This window comes from Poecilia reticulata, linkage group LG7 (genome assembly GCF_000633615.1).
Source record: "Poecilia reticulata strain Guanapo linkage group LG7, Guppy_female_1.0+MT, whole genome shotgun sequence".
Taxonomy (NCBI): domain Eukaryota; kingdom Metazoa; phylum Chordata; class Actinopteri; order Cyprinodontiformes; family Poeciliidae; genus Poecilia; species Poecilia reticulata.
In genome coordinates, this window is record NC_024337.1 from 11,349,844 (window position 1) to 11,370,201 (window position 20,358).

The window sequence follows — 20,358 nt, forward strand, 5'->3', positions numbered from 1 at the left end:
GGTCAGTTCACACATACAGTTTAAACAAGAGAACACTTTAACCTGAATATGAACTAAAGTAACAACAAAATGATAATACCAAAAAATCTCTATCAGTCTCCATAGCCCTCTCCTGACTTTTTTTGACTTGACAATTCTGCAGCTTTTTCTGGTGATGCTGTAAATTCTTTGGAGACTTGGGGAAGTACATACTGTTCTTGCTCTGCTCAACGATCAGTTGGTCTGTCGTGGGCTTCTCCCCTGACCCACAGGTCTCCCTGAGGCCTGGCTGCTCCAGTCCATCACCAGCTGGAGCCAGACCTCCTCATCTAGGCAGGGAGTAAATATAATATTCTTAGTGCAACAATTTAAGTCAGATTAAGGTAAATCACTGAATTTGTTGATTTTGTCAAAATGTTTTGACTATCCAGGTGGTCAATGTTGGTTGCAAACCTAAATGAAAAACTGTAATTTCTTGTGTTTAGTAATCGTGATTTAAACATGAACACAGTTCATTATTATTTTACATATCGTTTTTCAGAATCAGGTAGACCTACTTAGCATTTTGCTTTGAAAGGGAAGAAACTTAACTTATGTTTCATCTGCTCCCTGTGCAGACAGATGCGTGTGTGTGGGTGTTTTAGGACAGTCTGCAGAAGCAGGTCACATGACACTGAAGGACAGGATGGTCCAGCAGCCAACGCACTCTGCTGGAAATGTCACTGTTAAGAAAACCAGTTTGTTGGAAAGAAATATACGAGCCAATAATAAAGCTTTGCAGCACATGCTCACATTAATGGCAGGTGATTTAAAAAAAAAAAAAACTTGCTCGAGAAGGTTTTGGCTGTAATGAAGTCCCAAACAAAACAACAGGTGTCAGAAGTAGAGTTTAGTTCAGGTAACTTAAAAATGCTGTGATGAGGACGGATGCAGCACTTGATATTTTAGAAGCTGTGAAAGACGAAGTAAAAAGTACTGAAAAGGCAGAGTCCAGTACTCTACTCATGTGAATTGTAATCCATTAAAATCCATTTTGTTTCTCATGACAGCGATTATCATACACTGATAGTGTTGCTCAAATGCATGTGTGTTGGAAAGAGGATTACATTTGGCTTTCAAAGCCTATAAGTATTACATTTCTAAAGTATTTGAACACTTTGAATGCGCAGTGTGAATCTAATTTATGACGTTTCCTATGATGGTGACGGTCCTGCCAGCTTCTCTCAGTCGAGCCGAGAGTTTGGGTTTCGGTTTGTCGGTAGTTTTCAGCAGCGAGGCGAGGAGGTCAGCACCAGATGAAAAGGCTTCATTGTTTTCCCAGAAGACTGTGAACAAACAAGATGAGGTCATCGGGACCACAGGCTGCCTGGCCTTCTCTGATGATGATGATGATGATGATGATGATTGTGATGATGATGATGGCGCCCCTCATTGGATTACATTTGACTCAGCTTCTCCCGGCTCTTTTCTTCTCCCACCGAAGCCATTTCGTCATTTTAGAAAGTGAATTGTTTACTTGGTACATTAGCCAGTGAGTTATGATACCTTTTAGCTTCTAAAGAAGCAAAACAAAAAAACAAAAAATCACTTGGCATCTGAAGTTTTAATAATGTATGCTGATGGGTTTTACTCTCTAATTTACAAATCTAATCGGTTTGGAAATGGGTTTTTTTGTTGTTGTGTTTTGTTGTTCCAAGTAATACATTTTCTAGGCTATTAATATTTTCCACACTGTGCAGAAATATTCTGCTGTTTAATGTGTACTGACATGTTATTTGCCCATCATTTTAGATCATGCAAAAAATGTAACCTTACACCTATGTTGCAGACAATCTTCTTTGGCTAAATGATCAAAGTTTTCAGCAACGAAGCTCCTGGCATCAGTCCTTGGCTGTTATTTGGGCTGAATTGTGCTGCTGATTTCACCTGTGTGTCCAGCTGATGGACAGCTGTCCATGTCCCCCTGTGTGTCGGTGTCCAGGTTTACGAGAGCAAACTGCAGGAGCTCCAGAAGCAGGTGGAGACACGCTCTCTGGTCGCAGAGACGCCCGACGAGGCAGAGCTGGAGGAGGAGGAAGAGGAGGAAGGTGTGTACTAAGAAGATGTTTCTTTTGCTGCATTGGCCATGAATGGAAAGTGTATGAATAAATGAGCTGTGTGTTTTCTTCCACATTCTGTGTCCAGAGCCTAAATTACTGGGATGTGCGTATATAATTTTTCTATAGTCATCTTTTATTCCAAGACATATTAATAGTCATTCTAATTTCCCACCCAAGGTACTAATTGAGATCAGACTATAGATTCATAAATCTAATCCAACATAACGGTTAGCTAGATGTTTAAACGGCGTACTGTTTTAACGTTTCAGCCAGTCGGCTACAAGTTGTCTTAAAAAGTCAGACAACTGTAGCTCTTCCTAATTTCATTTTCCATTTTTTTAACACCTTTCTGGCTTCTGCTTGAAGTTTTAAGTCCAGCTGCTGTTGGTAAGTCGATACTTTTAGAAATTGTGTGGAGCTGAATTGGAAAAATAGTCCAGTTTGGATTTTAAAACGGTCTTACTGTCTCTGCGCCGTCATTTCTTGTAGGAAATTTGCCTTCATGATTCCACGTTATGAATTATGCTGATTTTCTTCCACTAATTTAACGTTCTCTGAACCCGTGGAGAGGTTTAAACAATCCAAACTGTTCTGTAAAGACCTTTCAGAACTTTTTTCCTCCTGGTTTAATTTGCCTTTAAAACGCGCCGTGAGCTTTATGTTAATGTCACCTCTGCTCGGTGTGTTCTCCACAGTGCCGTGGACGCAGCATGAGTTCGAGCTGGCTCAGTGGGCCTTCAGGAAGTGGAGGTACCATCAGTTCACCTCCCTGCGTGACCAGCTGTGGGGGAATGCCGTGTATCTGAAGGAGGCCAACGCCATCAGTGTGGAGCTGAAGAAAAAAGTGAGAGAAATGATGCTGCTGTTAGGTTTTGTTACGATGAATATGACAATGTGCGTTATGCTGCAGTAACAGAGGACTGCTCTGATGCAATATTTGGTAATGCATTCCCGCTCTGCAGGCCAATAATGAGTCATTTGGGTAAACTTTGATTCTTCAAATAAATAAAGATAAATTGTGTCCAAGAGGCCAAAAGCTGTTGGAGAATGGTGATGAAATCATAATGACGTGCAAGACGAGACTGAGGAAAATGTGGGTTAATTGCATCTGCTGGAGGTGAAACGCATATAATTTATAATGTAAATTAGTTTTTGACATTTAAAGTCGGGTCTTCTCCTGGGTTCCCTTGTTTTGGTATATTTCTTAAATGTTCTGGAAATTGTTTATGATGCAGAAATAAGTCGTGTGCATCATCCTTAATGAGTGGAGCTGTTGGGTAATTTATGCTTTGTATTGCCTTAACCTTTTCTCGGTGGATCAAAGTCAGAACTTTAATTGGATCGGAGAGTTTCTGGGATTATCCGGTTACAAAGCTAAAATACAGCCTGTGGCCTGTTCTTAATACTTATTGCTCGATCAGGCAAAATGGATAAATAAGTAGGTCTACTTTATACGGGCAGTTTTAGTCTAAAACAATTTTGTGACAATTTTGGATTGAATTGAATTTGACTGAATTAGACTGGTTTGTCCCATGAGAAGACAGTTATCAAATTAAATGTTTAATTTGGGGTCTCTCGTTCTTGCAGCCTTTAAATGATCTTCCTACTGTGTGACTAGAAATGACAAGTTGCATATCCTGCCGACTAGATTTCTAAACCCAAACCTGTGTGATGTCTTCCGGCAGTGCAGGGCATCACGAGGGAAGCCAAAAGCATCCACTGATGTTTAGAAGTTAAACGGTTTTTGGCAGTCAGTCACAGCAGAAAACTGAGTCCAAAATACACATTATGACTCTGCTGGACTTTGTATGCCTTACCTTTGATATTATTTAGCTAAGACGTTGCATCTCCCTCATAGTTTTACATCCACCTGCTCAGGACGTGACACTTTAATGTAATGTTGACTGAATGTGGTGAGGGGAAATAAAATGGTAGAGGAGCTGCGCTCTAGTCTGACTTTTAAATCATCCAGAATGCAGCATTGATCCACTGTCGCATAGACAAATTGAAGTGGGAGCAAATCTAAAGCCGGTTCGCTGTAGTTTACCTTCCACCAGGAAACAAAGGGATTTACACTCCACATAAACCGCAAGATGCTACAGAAGAGTCACTTTACACAGGATTTTCATCTTGAGTTTTCATTCTCTGGATGTTTTAAAGTCAAGTTTTGGTAACAGTTTGAGCCCGAAGCGACTCGTTGAGGGTGAAGTCCTTCCTAAATTCTCCCTCTTCCGCAGGTCCAGTTCCAGTTCGTCCTGCTGACAGACACGCTGTACTCTCCGCTGCCCCCTGAGCTCCTGCCCCCAGAGCCGGAGAAGGATCGCGACCCGAGACCCTTCCCTCGCACCGTGGTCGCTGTCGAGGTTCAGGACCTGAAGAACGGAGCTACACACTACTGGTCCCTGGAGAAACTCAAGTAATAATTACCTTAATTTGCACACACATGATGTAGCCACGAGTGCAGTTGGACTACGCGGCGGCGTCTACTTCAGTTGTTGCAAACTGTTTGATTATTGCTCTGACTTAATTAGATATAGGCATCTGTAGTATGAGTTTCAAAAAAGTCATTTGTATACAGTATCTTAAAAATCAATCGTTTTGAATTATCTTTGCCTATTTTTCTTTTCTTTTTTTTAATCTCTACAGAGAAAATAGTCAAATTCAAATCATCTGTACATCATCAGTTTTTCTCCCCCTCCAGTTTTTTTTTTAGTGAGCTGTAAATTCCCATCCTGCATCCATTAATCCTGAGTGCATGTGGTCATTTACAGGCAGAGGCTGGAGCAGATGAGGGAGATGTACGACCGTGCTGGAGAAATGGCCTCCGCTCACCAGGACGGCGACGGAGAGGGAACTCTGACGGGAAACGACCCGTTCTACGACCGTTTCCACTGGTTTAAGCTCGTGGGGAGGTTTGTAGCCGAATATGAACACTACACATTTCAACTAAATAGTTTTGGTTCTTGCTTTTTTTTTTTTTTTCTTTTGCTTTTGTAACAAATTCGTTAAACAGTACAGGGGAAGAGTTGGTTACCAGTATGAGCACATTTAAGCTGGCTTAAAAAGTGTTGCTACACTTTTCATTGTTTTTAAAAAGAGCAATTAGATCGTATTATTCATTTGTGTTTAAAAATTTGTTTTGTATCATTTCCCAAAGCTGTACTGAAGCTTTTAGGATTTCTTCATGCGTTTCGTTTTTCATCGCCATCACTTCTCATTGGAGATTCATGTATCAGTCATATCACATGTTTCCCACATCATGTTTTGTCATTTGTACCAGATGATGTTTTGTTCATTATTTAAATTTGTTTGTCCATTTTATTTGTTTTTGTGATTTTTTTATTTTTATTTATTTGAATGTGTATTTATTTTTTTCCACGTCACATTTTGAGTTTTTGTGACTATTTGTTGTGTTCCCTTTATTTCTGCATCACTTTGTATTGTTGTTGGTTGCCATGCTCTTCCTGATGCGTCCTATAATTCATGTTAACATGGGGTATGGATGAGGTGGGGGAATGTTGGCGTTTTGTGTTTTATCCTCTTTCAGGCGGCGTACATGAGGAGATTTACATGCTAATCCATTAATGTGCCATTATTCATATTGGTTTAAAATAGCATTTCTGGTATTTGCTGTGGCACCTGTGATTAGTTTAATGCTGGCTCTTTATGAAATGAATCCTAAACTGAAAAGCTTTTTCTGTGGCTTTTGCTTTAAATGAATGCATGTAATTAATGCAGTGAAAAGTGAGGCTTTCTTTTTATTTTTAATTATTTGAATTAAAGCAAGGTTCCTACACAGTTTGGAATTTGATCCGAGTATTTTTCAGATCTGGATAAATATTTTCACTTGTCCTTTTTTTTTTCCTCTTTCCGTCCTTTTAATTTATTTGTGAAGATTTCCCATTTGAATCCACTTGTGAAATACCTCTTACAAAGCTATAGTGAGCTTTAGGATTTTATGTTTTGCAAAGAACTGAGAACTCTGGAGAGCTAAGTCTCCAGAAGTCTGAAATATTTATTTAAAAATGTGTAGGAACCCTGAAAGCTTAGAAAAACAGCAGGAATTTTTCAAAATGAAATGATATCACTGATGCCTCACAAAGCGCCTGAAGCTTTTTTTTTTTTTTTTAACTCTTCTTTGACTCCACTGTTACCCTCGCTGCCGCTCCCAAACCTTCGCATCCCCCAGCAGCTCTCCCATCTTCAACGGCTGCGTCAACGAGCACCTGGCCGACCGAACGCCCTCGCCCACGTTCTCCACCTCCGACTCGGAGATCACCGAGCTGGCAGACGAGCGCCAGAGCGAGATGTCGGACTTCATAGACGACGAGGCGTTTGTGGACGACACGAGCTCGGATGCGGGCACCGAAGAGGGCTCAGACATCTTCAGCGATGGGCAGGACCCCTTCTACGACCGCTCCCCCTGGTTCATCCTGGTGGGAAGGTCGGTGATCTGGGCGTTTCCTCTTCCTCTGCTCACAGAGGCTGGGACAGGAGAGCTGATGTTGGCTTGTTTCACTTTAGCTGAATGCAGTGAAAAGTAGCTGAAGTATCAAAGATTAGAGTATAATTTATTTTTAAAAAATAATTGAATGTAATAGTAGTTGTTGTTTTTTTTCTTCTCTCAGACTCAGAGAAGCTGGAAATAAATGAAGTAAATTTTTTTTATTTAACATAATTCGTCATCCTTCTGTGCTCTGAGGTTGGTTGTTGAAAATCTACTTTTAATTTGGACTCCGTTCCTAAGAATGATGAAAAGCCAGCACCACCTCCTGCCGTCGTCCTCCTGCCAGATATCTCATCCTCCACCACCACACTCTGCTGACTGCATTAACTCCCATCTGTCTCTTAAAACTGCCTATTTGTTGTGATTAAGCAAACTAAGTACTTGTTCTTTTTGTTGGCTTTTTCCGTTTTTAAACTTGGTTTGTTTTCGGTTTGATTTTCCTTTTTTTCTTTTTTGTTTGTGTTACTTTGAAATCATTTTATTTCTGAAATGTACAAACTCAGAGTTTTGTCATTTGACCGATTTGGGGAAAACAGTTTATCATCTACTTTCTTTAGTGGGTGTATTTAGGAGTTGAAATAAAAACAAAACCACAAAAAAAATCTTACAATTTGCAGGTATTAAGTAATTAAAATGCATTGAATAGAGTTAGGTCTCATATAACTGTGAGTACTGTTACACCTCCAAGTAAAGTTGCCCAGTTTGTTCCCCTACTTTTACACCAACATGTTACCTTTTCATTTTGTATCACTTCATACCCATAGGCTCAAACCAGTGACGTTCAGGTGTTTTTTCTGTAGTTTAGTTTTCTTTTCTTTTTTTCTGTAATTTTGGAGGCAAACGGTCATAAGAGTTGAAATCTCTGACCTAATTATACTTAACTTTGTGTTGCCACCTCGTTTCCATTTATTTTGGTTCTGTTGGGTTGCTCCTGAAATGTGATCAGTCACAATAACTAGTAGCTACCTTACCTTGCACTACTTACTCTAGACTCAATAGACGATAGAATATTGTGTACATGTAAAAATATTCCTGAAGTTGATGTAAACTGATGCATGGTCAGTAAAAAGACAGCCTGTGGCAGACTGGTCGATTTGCTATTTAACATCAGCCACAGAGTAACCAAAAATGTACAAAATGGAGAAGCTCCTCCTGAAAACATAATGTCGTAGCAATAAGCAGAGTCGGTGCATCAAAATAAGACAACACATGGGTGCAGGTTTGTCCCTGCATCACTTTGACTTCAGATACTCTACAGATGGATGTCTTGTGGTTTGGTTTTGGGCATCGAAGTGCTGCAGGTTGTTATAGAGTGTAACTAGGAGCGCTGCAATTGCAAATCATGTCTTTTGAAACGAAATGGCAGTGACACCAGCGGCCAATGGCCAACACTGTAAAATGCTGTTTCATAGCCTTTACTGCTACAATCTGCTAATCAGTCATTCCACTGTTAAACTTTATGAGACACAAAAATGCAACTATTAAGTATAAAAAGAGATTTTAAGTAGCTCTTGCTCATTACATTGTCTTTTTTGCCTTTTCATTTACTTTGTTGTCACTAATATTTTACTGCATATATTTGTTAATAACTTGTCGTAAACATGTTAAATCTTTAAACCTCTGCTAAATAAATGCTACAGTTATTGATGCTGCTGTTGTTCATTGTTTCTCTTCTCCCTTTTTTTATTTTTTCCCTCAGAGCTTTTGTGTACCTGAGCAACCTGCTTTATCCTGTGCCGCTTGTTCACCGGGTTGCCATAGTTACAGAAAAGGGCGAGGTGCGAGGCTTCCTGCGCGTGGGGGTCCAGGCTATAGCTGGTGAGTAATTAATGAGATCTCTAATGCTCCGGGATTATTACCAGCAACTAACAAAATATGTGCAGCTCTAAGTTTGGCTTTGAGATTCCAGTGGCAGCATGTGGGAGAGTCCTGAGGGATCCGATGTGCTGGCAACGCAGAGATTCCCTCAGATCCTTTATTTATTCCCTTTGATGTGGTTTGACAGTTTAGGTTTGTGACAGATCGGGATAAAAGGAGGGTTTGTTTCTCTTCTAGCTGACGAGGAGGCTCCAGATTACGGATCCGGGGTTAGACAGTCGGGGACTGCCAAGATTTCTTTTGATGATGAATACTTCAAAAAGGTGAGCTGCCTGGAGTCGCATGAAAAGCCGTTTGAAACTCAGACACTTTATTTCTATTTTTTATTTTTTTCTCCAAAAATACCAACTTGGTAAAGAAACTTTAGAAACTCAAACCCTCTTTAGACCAGCTATATGCTAATGCCTCCGACTTTTATCCATCCAATCAGAATGACTTTCCCTCTACGGTCATGACCCGCTCCGGCTTGTCCCTGGAGGAACTGCGCATTGTGGAGGGTCAGGGTCAGAGCTCAGAGGTCATCACACCCTCCGAGGAGCTCAACAGAATCAACGACATGGGTACGGCCGCCAGACTTTCAACCTCTCCACTCGTAAATCTTCAGCCTCTCTTCCCTTCGCCGGAGAACGCGCCCGGCAGATGTCCCTGCTGGATCCAAAGTTGAGCTTTGTCGTGTAAATGAGGCGATTGCAGGGGTTTTTATTTGCTGTGAGAAAATTATTACAAAAGATAAAAAAAAATTAAAAAAAAAGAGTGAACAGCAGGAGTGATGAATAAAGAGGAGCAATTCACACGCCAGCAGCTGTAAGTTTTTTTTTTTGTTTTGGTCATTTTTAACTGACCCTGTTGTTCTCCTCAGACCTGAAGCTGGGCAACGTCCCAGACACCAAGCTGAGTCACAGTGAGGGTCTGGCAGGCCAGCTAGAGGTGGGGAGCATCTTCACCTTCCGCGTGACCGTCCTCCAGGCCAGCGGCGTCCCACCTGAGTACGCCGACATCTTTTGCCAGTTCAAGTGAGTCGACATTCTTCAAAAATGAGAGCAGCGCCATTTACGTCGCCTGAAATAACGGTTTGCTATGCTTCACGAAGCCTTCGGCTTAGGGAAACTGCAACAGCGTTACACGTTTGTGCGCAAATGTAATTAATTGAACCACTCTGACTTGTGTTCACGTTTTGCTTCAGTTTTCTCCATCGCCACGATGAGGCTTTCTCCACCGAGCCGCTGAAGAACACCGGCAAAGGAGCTCCGCTGGGTTTCTACCACGTCCAGAACGTGAGTACAGACATGTGGACGTCATTCCTTCAATTGAACCGTTCCTTTTGACCAGAAACTAAATAATTCTTTTCCTTTTTTCTTTGCAGGTTTCAGTGGAGGTCACGGAGTCTTTTATTGAGTACATTAAGAACAAGCCCATCGTGTTTGAGGTGTTCGGCCACTATCAGCAGCACCCGCTGCACATCCACGGCCAGGACCTGATCAGGTTGGTAGCTTTTAGAAAAATACCTTCTACAGAAATGTAGAATACAGTGCCTTCAAAAGTATCTTTTTCTTTTTCCTCATGTTGTCGCATAAGAAAAGCAAACTTCTGATTTATTTGCATTTTAGATTAAACACAGTGATTAATTATTGTGTAAATGGAGGAAAAGGAGACATGATTTTAAAAATAATAATTTTACAGATGAATTTCTGAAAAGTTTGCCATACTTTTGAATCTAGAACCTCTTCTTATTCTGATACCCTGAAATAAAGTGTCTTTAAAAATCACTTGAAGGGAGAAAAGGTGAACCTCAGGGCTTGCAGCAAAATGTTGTTTACAAATTATCCACGCAGGGAAGTATTTTCTGATGGCCTATCGTATTAAATACAAATAAAAAAATGTGACTTCATTGAAGACACATTTTGCACTAAAATACATATTTCCTTTCTTTCTGTGTTGAACAGTCCTCCAACACCGTCACGGAAATACTACCCCATCCCCATGCCTTTGTCCAAACCAGGTAACAAATCGTCACAACGCCGCGATACAGTGAAATGTTCTGTCACCGTCACTTCCCCGTATCTTTGACTTTGTTATGTAACCATACGTCACGTGTCCTTTTTTCATTTCTCGCTTCCTTTGGATCTTTTTTTGTCTTATTAAATCATTTTTCTACAATCTCTATAATCCTCTTACCCAACTCTGTCCTGCCACCCCTCCCCCACTCTTCTTTTTTCCTCCACACATCTATTCACCCATCTTTTCTGCTGTCCACACACAAACACACACACATCACCCACCCAGACCACACCCGTAAGATCGAGTTGATCCGTTACCTCGTGAGCGGCTATGTTAACGGCAAAGTGCTGGACACGATATCTGAGCACGCCAACGCCCTCGCCTCCTCCGCCGTGGCCAGCCTGGAGGACGAGGCTGACCAGCTCTCGCACTTCCCCTTCCTCTCAGCGCTCCACGACCCCGTGTTCACTGTGCCTAAGCACCACGGTTGGTACACAGGACTCGGTAGCGGTTGAGGCATTAGATGCCCCCCCAACCCACTAGATACTGTTTTGTGATTAGACTAGCGCTTTGTTCTTGTGCTGCTCCACGCCTGCAGGTGCACACCGGAGCACTGCTGTGATCGCGTTTGGGTCCCGACGGCTCAGCTCAAACCTCCCCTTGCTGCTTAGACTGACCGGAGCTCCTAGCTTCCAGTAGATGTGTCATATTTGCAGAAATTTTAATTGTGTTCCAAGTTGTGAAGCAACAATTAATCGCAAAAGACAGCTGGTTAGACTACGGAGGGCAGCTGAATTGTTTCAAGCTATATATATAACAGAAATGAATGTGCAAATGGGAGATTAGCTGGTTTCATCAGCATAATAATCCTGCTGAAGTGTCAGACAGCAGGGAGCGGTCAGCATTGGTGTAATCTGTGATTTAACTCCTCACATTGTCTCCACCTTTCGGTCAGGCCCTTGCAAAAACATTCGCACTCATTGATTTCTCACATTTGTGATGCTGCAACGAAACACTTCAGTAAAATGAAGAACAACAATATGTGGGTTTTCAAAAAAAAACAAAAAACCTGTTACTAATCAAAATCTGAAAAGTGTGGCATGCATTTCTACTTGTAAATTCTTTGTCACATGTATAAACAGTTCTTCTTTGTAAGGAATCTCAGGCTCAGTCAGATTAGATGAGTGGCATCTGTGATGATCTCTTTCCATCTCTTGCCACAGACTCTCAATTGGATTATAGGTCTGGACTTTGACTAGGCCAATCTCGCACATCGATACACTTTGATCTACAGAGTTCCATTGTAGCTTGGATGCATGTTGAGGCTCAAATAGTTTTAACCTCTCCCAGGTTTTCTTGAAGAATCGCACACAGACCGAACAGCGTCCCCATAGCATGATGCTGCCACCTCTGTTTTACTGTGGGATTTGTGGGTTCAGGGTGATTCACTGGTTTTCTTTGTCCCTGACCTGTTGCCTGAGTGTCTCGGTCTTCATGTTCACTAATGTTCTCTAACGACCCTCTGGATTAAATCGCAAGCGACTTTATTTACTAATTAAATGAGGAAAAAATTCAAATACACCTTTACAGTTTTCATATTTTCATTTGTAAAAATGTATCTTCACGTTGTTGTTTTCTATCACAATGTCCAAATAAAACACATTGAAGCCTACAGTTGGGCTGTGGCAAAAACTAAAAAGCTTTTTTACCTTTGCAAAGCCCTGTGTAATCCACTAGACTCAGCAATGCGCACATACGACACATAAAACGTTGTCTGGTATTAAACACTGAAATTCACTGAAATGTCGAATTTAAAATACTTAGCTGATGGATGTTTGTGTTTTTTTTAATAGTTCCAGCCACCAAGCTGAACACCATCACCAAGTCTAACCTGGGTCATTGCGTCAGCAAGTACGACCTGCTCGTCTGGTTCGAGATAAGCGAGCTGGAGCCGACCGGAGAGTGAGTGTGTCTCTTTGCACCGTTCCCACAGGGATGAATCCAGCCTCTAAAAATGCATGGAAGCCCATTGATAAAATCTAACCTGGTTTTGTCCACACACACAGGTACATCCCGGCTATCGTGGATCACAGTGCCGGATTGCCCTGCCATGGCACCTACCTTCTGCACCAGGTAAGGTTACAACATTTCCCACTCCCCAAAACTCAGAAGACAAAGACTTGTCTATCTGTAATAATACTGACGTACAAGTTGTTTCTGTTGCCGTGGTTTTTATGTCGTAATCTTGATCTCCTCTTCATCTTTTCTGCAGGGGATCCAGCGGAGGATCACAGTGACTCTTATACACGAGAAGGGCAGCGAGCTCCACTGGAAGGATGTTCGTGAGCTGGTTGTAGGTGAGCCATCTGTCCGTGAGCTTCACTCGATCCAATGGAAACTAGACGGTAACGCGGGGTAAAAAACGTGAGGGTAAACCCTGTAGAAGAGGCTTTACTGTGAATATACCACGCACACCTATGGGAGGGGAAGAGAGGCTTCTGTTTTGCTTAAGGCAGCTTCTCTTTCTAAGCTTTTTATACACTGCAGCTGCTGCAGATGGACCAAATAATTACATTTCACATTTTTCACATGCAGCCTCTGGACTCTGACCAGATGCTTGTAGAGTTGTGTGGTTTTTATTTTTATTGCTGACTAGAAAAAGTCTCAGCGACCGTATTGACGCGTCATGCCGTTGTATCTCCATCAGGTCGTATCAGGAACAAGGCCGAGGTGGACGACAGCGCAGCCGACGCTGTCCTGTCCCTGAACATCATTTCTGCCAAGAACATCAAGTCATCCCACAACACCAACAGGTACGTGGACTGGACTCTGAGAGTTACTTTCGCTCTGATGAACTCTAAACCTGACAATCCATCTGTTTGTTGTTTTTGTTGTGTAGGCTTTTCATGTTTTGGTGTTGAAAATATGTGAAAATGTTCTTGTCTTTATAGTTTCTGAGGGTAAAATGAATTCATTGCATGAGCTTCCTGTTGTTTGTTTTTTATTTACAGTTGTTGATGTGCTTTATTGTTTCTGTTGCCTGACTCTTTGTGCTTCTCTTTTTATTCTGTACACTCTTTCCTCCTGCTGCTGCTGGACTCTTGATTGTCCTCAGGCTTTCTATTGATAAGGATATTGATAGGTACCATTCATCAGAGAGCATAAGGCCTTCAATGAAGGACCTTTATGTCTCTCTTTTAGAACCTGTAGACTCTTAGAAATAAGTTTAGTAGATTTTTGGTTCCTGAGCCCCTTCCCTGCTTGTTGCATAAGATATGTCTTTGTTTCATTACCATTAATTTCCTAAAACTCTCAAAATGTTGATGGACAAAGGCGATCCAAATGCAAAGGCACCCTGATCAGTACTACTTTTATACATTTAGAAGTTTGTGACTTTAGTATAAACAAAAGTCGTGAGTTGACCTACTTTCAATTTGATTCAAGTTTTTTGTTTTGTTAATTACCGTATTTTCCACACTATGAGGTGCACCTAAAAACCTTCAATTTCCTCAAAAGGCGAAAGTGCGCCTTATAACCCGGTGCGCCTTATATATGAACCAATATTGAGCCACAACAGGTCTAGCAACTACGGTAAGCAGCCGCCGATTTAATTTTCCCCGCAGAAGAAGAAGTGCGCAGTGCATGCTGGGATAGTTGTCAGAATGCTGGTTTGTTAATAAAGTTTGATAATACATTTAAAGCCAGGTGGGGCTGGGGGGCGGGGGAAGAGAGACAGAGACTGCGGCGGCAGCGTGTCGGTTGGTCTGTGTTACCCAGAAAGCAGTTGGGCACAATATCACAACACCAACACCGTGAGTGAAACAACGACTGGGACAGCCTACTGTATAAAGTACTCGGGACCATTTCTTTACAGATGTGGATGTGTAATAATAAAGTATGGAACAAATTGGCAACCCAAACTGAAGCGTCTATTCTATGCGCCTTATATATGAAAAAAGTTTTTAAATTATAGTGCGGAAAATACGGTATCCTAAAATTCAGTAAGGTCACTGTCTGTGGGTAAATGCTCCCCCCGCTGGTAGACAAGGATAAATGCAACCTCACCGAAAAGGAATTGGTTTGTAAAAAGAATACATGTCAGTATATTCAAAAAGGCAGCTTTGCTTTTAGTTGCATCATGCTGAACTTTATTCTCAGTATGTTCCAGCTCCTACCTTGAGTCTCGTCTTGTCTTTGTGTCTTCTCTGTGTTTGTCCTCGCATCCTGTCACGATGAAAGCGTTTTCAGCCGTCTAGACCTGTGCACATCCACACACCAGTTCTTTAGCCAAATCCCAAGCTTCCATGTCACAACAAGAAACGCAACATCAAAAATGTCTTTTTTTCAAGCGAGACTTCCCAAAGCTCAACTCCTGTTGCTTTCCTTTGTTTATTTTTTCCCTTCAGAACGTTCTATCGTTTTGAAGCCGTGTGGGACAGCTCGCTGCACAACTCCCTCCTGTTGAACCGAGTCACTCCGTACGGAGAGAAGATTTACTTGACTCTGTCTGCATATCTGGAGGTTTGTCTTTCCGCTCTGTCTCACGGCGATCTCGCTGCATCTCGGACGTTGGCTCAGTCGCACCTTTGCTTTTCAGCTGGACCACTGCATCCAGCCCGCCATCATCACCAAAGACATCTGCATGGTGTTCTACTCCCGGGACGCCAAGATCTCCCCGCCGCGTTCTCTCAGGAACCTCTTTGGGAGTGGGTACTCCAAAACTCCTGACTGGTAAGCCTGCAGGTTGATGCACATTGGTGCATCTATTAATAAAAATTTATAGCACTCCAATAAAAAAGCCAATCTGAGTTTTGAGGTTCTGTTTTGCGTACTACATTAGTCTGCTGATTAAAGTTTTGCTTTTTGACCGGGAGTGTAAAACATGATTTTACTGTCAGTGCAAAACTCTGACAGAAATATTTGAATCGATTGTTTTACATTTTCATAGAATAAATGAAATGATTGGCTGTAGTAATTGTAATCAGTGACATCTGTGTGTGTGTGTGTGTGTGTGTGTGTGTGTGTGTGTGTGTGTGTGTGTGTGTGTGTGTGTGTGTGTGTGTGTGTGTGTGTGTGTGTGTGTGTGTGTGTGTGTGTGTGTGGGTGTGTGTGTGTGTGTGTGTGTGTGTGTGTGTGTGTGTGTGTGTGTACGCGTGCATGTGCGTGTGTTCCCCTGAGAATGTGGACACTTCTCAGAGATTTACAGATGGCTACAAATATTTCTACATCCAGCATTTCCATTACTGAGGGAGAATGTTGCTGTAAAACATTCGGTATTTCTGTTATCCGCTGGTCTGAAGCATAAAAGTAGTTTTAACAAACAGCAGAAAACCAGCTTCGTACTCCTTTAATTCTTCTTGTGTATTAATTATTTTAAGTTCTTCTCTGGTACTTTGAATAGCTAACTTTAAGACTTAGCTTTAAGTCTTAAAGCTAAGTCTAAATGTGGTCACCAAAGCCCCGGTTGCATTTAGGTATGGTGTGTTCGTTGACCATAAAATAGATTGTATTCTTTTGGTTCTTGACCATACAATCATGTGAAGTCTGTTCAAGCTGAAATCAATCTCCAATTATTACCACGCCTCATACTCTTTTGGCAGAACTTTTCATTTAATTAATATATTCTTTTGCTGCTTTGTTGCAGCAATCGCGTCACCGGCATCTATGAGCTCAGCCTGTGCAAGATGTCTGACACCGGAAGCCCTGGTAAACGAGGAGAAAACGATTTCAAAGAAACATCTGAATAGTTGCTTTTACACTTTTTGTGTTGACAAGCCGGGTTCTCCTGCGCAGGGATGCAGCGGAGGAGGAGGAAGGTTCTGGACACTTCGGTGGCCTATGTGCGAGGGGAGGAGAACCTGGCCGGATGGAGGCCCAGAGGGGACAGTTTGATCCTGGAGCACCAGTGGGAGCTGGAGAAACTCGAGCAGCTACATGAGGTGGGAACTTGGAAATCAGATTTGACATTCACAATACGTTTCAAATCATTTTAAACTTACTCATAGGAAGGTTGGATGCTAGACTCTTATAAACCAGTTGGTCAAAAAGATAAATAAAAAATCACTGGCAGGAATATTATATTGACCCTATGTGAAAGAGAACAGAGTGTTTATCGTCCAGCTCAAATTTAGCTGGACTATAAATTGTCCCACTAATTATTGCAATACACGATAATGTGCCAGAGCAATGTTTTGAGTTCATTTTCAAGTAATATATTGATAATAGAATAATATTGCAACTTCAAAGACCAATTAAGTTTAATTTTGTAAAGAGCACTTTACATTTGGGGTGCACCTATTGCAGTTTTCCATATGGTCGCTAAAGACCAATCTTTAAAAGGAAAAATTATTTATTTATTTATTTTTGTCTGAAATGTTTCCAAATATAGCAAAAAGTAAACGTGCAGACATGACCGTGGGTCTGTCGGTCAAACCTCTGTCATAGCAGAGCAAAAGAGGGCAGTGGCTGATTTTCAGACCTTTGCCAAAGTAGATCAAATTGGTGGATGTGATCGGCTCCACATGCAAGTATCGAATGATCGCCGATCTCCCAAAATTAAGGAAATCGGGGTGGATTTATCGGCGCACCCCTACTTAACGCTGCAACTAGAAGACATTTTAAATATCCAAAGTAAAACACAACAACCAACAACAAAACATAAAACTGAAATAACAACCTGTATATAAGCAAAGCCATAAATAAAATGAATTATGAAGTCTCTGTAAAGCAAAACTGCCCTTCAAAAAAATATTAATCATCACAATGGAAAGTTACCAAGTTCAGTTTAATTTATCACGCGGTTAACTGCTCATTGAGACAGGCTCAGTTCCCTTTCTGTGTCATGTTCTTTTGCTGCTGTGAAAACCTGCAGCTCGAATAACTCCTGATGATGTAAAAATAAAAGAACTTGTACCTCCCCTCAGGTGGAGAAGACCCGTCACCTCCTCCTGCTGAGGGAGAAGCTGGGAGAGGCGCCTCCGGTGGGAACGACTCCCACCGCCAAGTCCCTGAGCGAGTCTCTGTCCCCCAGCATGAGCTCGGGGACCCTGTCCACCTCCACCTCCATCTCCTCTCAGATCTCCAGCGCCACTTGCGAGAGCGCCATCACGCCCAGCGAGAGCAGCGGCTACGACTCGGCGGACATCGAGAGCCTGGTGGACCGCGAGAAGGAGCTCGCCTCCAAGGTGAGGAGAAATCTCACACGCGGCCGGAAAGCACGCCGGCGATTTCTGAGCTTCCTGGAGCTGACGGATGTTGTGTTGCAGTGTCTGCGCCTGCTGACGCACACCTTCAACAGCGACTACAGCCAGGTGGTGAACAGCATCAGCGACTGCAAGGTGAGAAACGATGCGGATGTTTTCCTCGCTCCGGTCACGTTTGACCGGGTAAACACTGGTAACGTTTTGCCTTCCTCTCCAGCTGTCTGACATCTCGCCCATCGGACGAGACCCATCGGTGACCAGCTTAAGCAGCGCCACCCTCACGCCCTCCTCCACCTGCCCCTCCCTGGCTGACTCCCGCTGCAGCTCCTTAGACCAAAAGTAATAATGTTCTCCTTGTCTTGGGGCATTATTAGCCACGGAGGATGTGGATATTAGCTGTTTTGATTTTTATTTTCTCCAGCTAGTTTTACCATTTACGAAATAGATGTAAACAAAAACTATACGCAGTTTGCATTTAAGATACAAAGAGAAAGCCTTTTCTCTGTTATTGTGTTATACTCAAAAACGTTTGAGTGGTGTAGTTTTAGCTTCACCTGGTTCAAATTCTGTTAAAAGAAAATCTCTTATCAGCTCCTTTTGCTGTCTAATTATTAATCGAGCAGCTCTCTCTGAGCAGCCTTTGATCAAACAAAGTGTTAACACTTATTAATCATTGTGAGTCTTAAAGGTTTCCTCTTGTAAGTAGACTTGTGGCTTAAGTCTCTACTTTTTATGCGACTAAAAGTTTCAGCTCCGTTGAACTTTGCCTCCCCTCCCATCCCTCTGGCACCCTGAGCTCTTCTTCTTCTCCTCCCCCCCTCGGCTTTTTTGTGTTTTAAATTTTTACGACGGGTCTGGTTTCTTTCCGCTTTGTCGTCATTCCTGAACTTCCTGACTTGTAGCATGTCGTAGTAGTTTCTACTTGTGTGTGCACGGCTCTCCAAAAAAAACTAATTTTCAGTTTGCCAATCATCTGTAAAAAAAACAACAAAAAAAACAAAAAACAAAGTCTTATCAGTGTTATTTGTCTCCCAAAATAAGTTTAATTTAACTTTTTGCTTAATCCAAAAATTGATCAACACATTAGCCTTATTAAATGAAGCAGAAACAGCTGAAATTTTCACATTTTTATGTTTAAAATAAACACCAAAATGAATACAACAATGAAACAGAATGCAATGCATTGCATTTTTAGTTTCTTTATTCTTCTTACTTAAAAATTGAACTGAATTATTTATTTCCATCTTTTAATGTATTTTGAATAATGTATAAAAAAGGTTTACATTAAAAATTGACAGAATGTTCTTTTTTTAAATCTATTTAAATGTCGGAATAATCGATACAACAATAGAGTTACTAAAATAAAGCAAGTTTGATGGTCGTACAACAAGATCTTATAAAACAATTGTTTTCAGCATAATGCATTAGGAGTGCATTTAAATCATATGGTGGACAATTTTGACATTAACTTTTTTCTTTCGGTCTTAAAGGACACCAGAGAACAACTCCCGTGCCTCCAGTCCCTCCTGCTCGGACTACGAGAACTTCCCAATGGTTCCCACTCTGGAGATGTCCTACCTTGCTCGGGCTGGAAAGAACGAGTTCTTAAACTTGGTGCCTGATATTGAGGAAATGAGGCCGGGGTTAGTAATAAATGATGGCGGCTCATCTGAAATGGTGTTGGATTGTCTGACCTGCATTAGTTGTGTAGGGAAGGCGTTATTACAGCTTCAAGGTCCATCCTGGATGATGTCAGAGGATCAAATAATTAGGAAAACAAAGTCATTAAAATATACTTATATATACTTATATATATTTTGTTGTATCATCTGTGGCGAAGATACAACAAAAGTAGCCTGCAGAAACTTTATGTGGCCTACAATGACGGCATGAGGCTCCTACTCAGAGTGCMTAGATGGAGCAGTGCTAGCCATATGTTTGTACATAATAATGTTCCCACATGCGCAGCTGTGCTCAGGAATCTCATGTATAGATGTATGTGTAGATTTTCTGTGTCATGCAATAATATAATTGCAATTTTAGTAAATCCTGTTTTTAGTACAGTGAGATTTTTCTCAAGATTGTGGAAACATTGGTGTCATCATTTATTTGTGACTCAGTGAATGTCATGTTTTTTTATTTATTTTTTATTTTATTTTATTTTTATTTTATTATTTTTCTCTTATTTCCTTTTTTATGGACCTTTTTGGTCTGGAATAAAGATTGATTGATTGATTGATTATATATTTGCTTCATTTCAGGTCTGTGGTGTCGAAGAAAGGTTTCCTCAGCTTCATGGAGCCGCGCTCCAACACGTGGGTGAAGCACTTTGTGGTCGTTCGCCGCCCGTACGTCTTCATCTACAACAGCGACAAGGACCCGGTGGAGCGAGGCGTCCTCAACCTCTCCACGGCCCAGGTGGAATACAGCGAAGACCAGCAGGCCATGCTCAAGGTGCTCGTCTGTTTCAGCCTCTTTGAATCAGAAGTTTCATAATAAGTGTAAATGTTATACTAAGTTCGGGCTTTCATTGATCTGTTTGAGCTGCTGCTTTTTCCAGGGTGGATTGATTATACAACATAAGGCTTCAGTCATTTTTATGAACTAGAACCTTATTTTATTGTGGGTTTTCATCAATCAGGACCTCTTTATCAGAATAAGTGACCCTCTGTGGGTGGCAGAGAAACCTGATGCT

The 20,358-nt window shown here is 41.6% G+C and overlaps 1 protein-coding gene across 30 annotated transcripts in view; it reads left to right on the forward strand.

The window, feature by feature from the left end:
* kif1b (kinesin family member 1B) overlaps positions 1-20,351 on the forward strand; it is a 63,879-nt gene extending 43,528 nt beyond the window's left edge. For 5 of the 30 annotated variants that reach the window (XM_008413372.2, XM_017305753.1, XM_017305757.1 and 2 more), the window contains 28 exons: positions 1,961-2,066; positions 2,445-2,465; positions 2,774-2,922; positions 4,316-4,494; positions 4,850-4,990; positions 6,268-6,522; positions 8,285-8,403; positions 8,641-8,726; positions 8,894-9,023; positions 9,323-9,476; positions 9,647-9,737; positions 9,827-9,945; positions 10,407-10,462; positions 10,747-10,947; positions 12,315-12,423; positions 12,528-12,594; positions 12,734-12,818; positions 13,169-13,274; positions 13,577-13,603; positions 14,868-14,982; positions 15,059-15,192; positions 16,106-16,167; positions 16,255-16,400; positions 17,385-17,645; positions 17,727-17,798; positions 17,881-18,002; positions 19,154-19,306; positions 19,925-20,351. In XM_008413372.2, coding sequence (XP_008411594.1) covers positions 1,961-2,066; positions 2,445-2,465; positions 2,774-2,922; positions 4,316-4,494; positions 4,850-4,990; positions 6,268-6,522; positions 8,285-8,403; positions 8,641-8,726; positions 8,894-9,023; positions 9,323-9,476; positions 9,647-9,737; positions 9,827-9,945; positions 10,407-10,462; positions 10,747-10,947; positions 12,315-12,423; positions 12,528-12,594; positions 12,734-12,818; positions 13,169-13,274; positions 13,577-13,603; positions 14,868-14,982; positions 15,059-15,192; positions 16,106-16,167; positions 16,255-16,400; positions 17,385-17,645; positions 17,727-17,798; positions 17,881-18,002; positions 19,154-19,306; positions 19,925-20,159 — 3,501 coding nt within the window. In that variant the 3' untranslated portion in view covers positions 20,160-20,351. Of the gene's footprint in view, positions 1-1,960; positions 2,067-2,163; positions 2,182-2,444; positions 2,466-2,773; positions 2,923-4,315; positions 4,495-4,849; positions 4,991-6,267; positions 6,523-8,284; positions 8,404-8,640; positions 8,727-8,893; positions 9,024-9,322; positions 9,477-9,646; positions 9,738-9,826; positions 9,946-10,406; positions 10,463-10,746; positions 10,948-12,314; positions 12,424-12,527; positions 12,595-12,733; positions 12,819-13,168; positions 13,275-13,576; positions 13,604-14,867; positions 14,983-15,058; positions 15,193-16,105; positions 16,168-16,254; positions 16,401-17,384; positions 17,646-17,726; positions 17,799-17,880; positions 18,003-19,153; positions 19,307-19,924 lie in introns of all 30 variants that reach the window. The other 25 variants (XM_017305760.1, XM_017305758.1, XM_017305759.1 and 22 more) reach the window with 17 other exon arrangements.
* Positions 20,352-20,358: the final 7 nt, after the last annotated feature.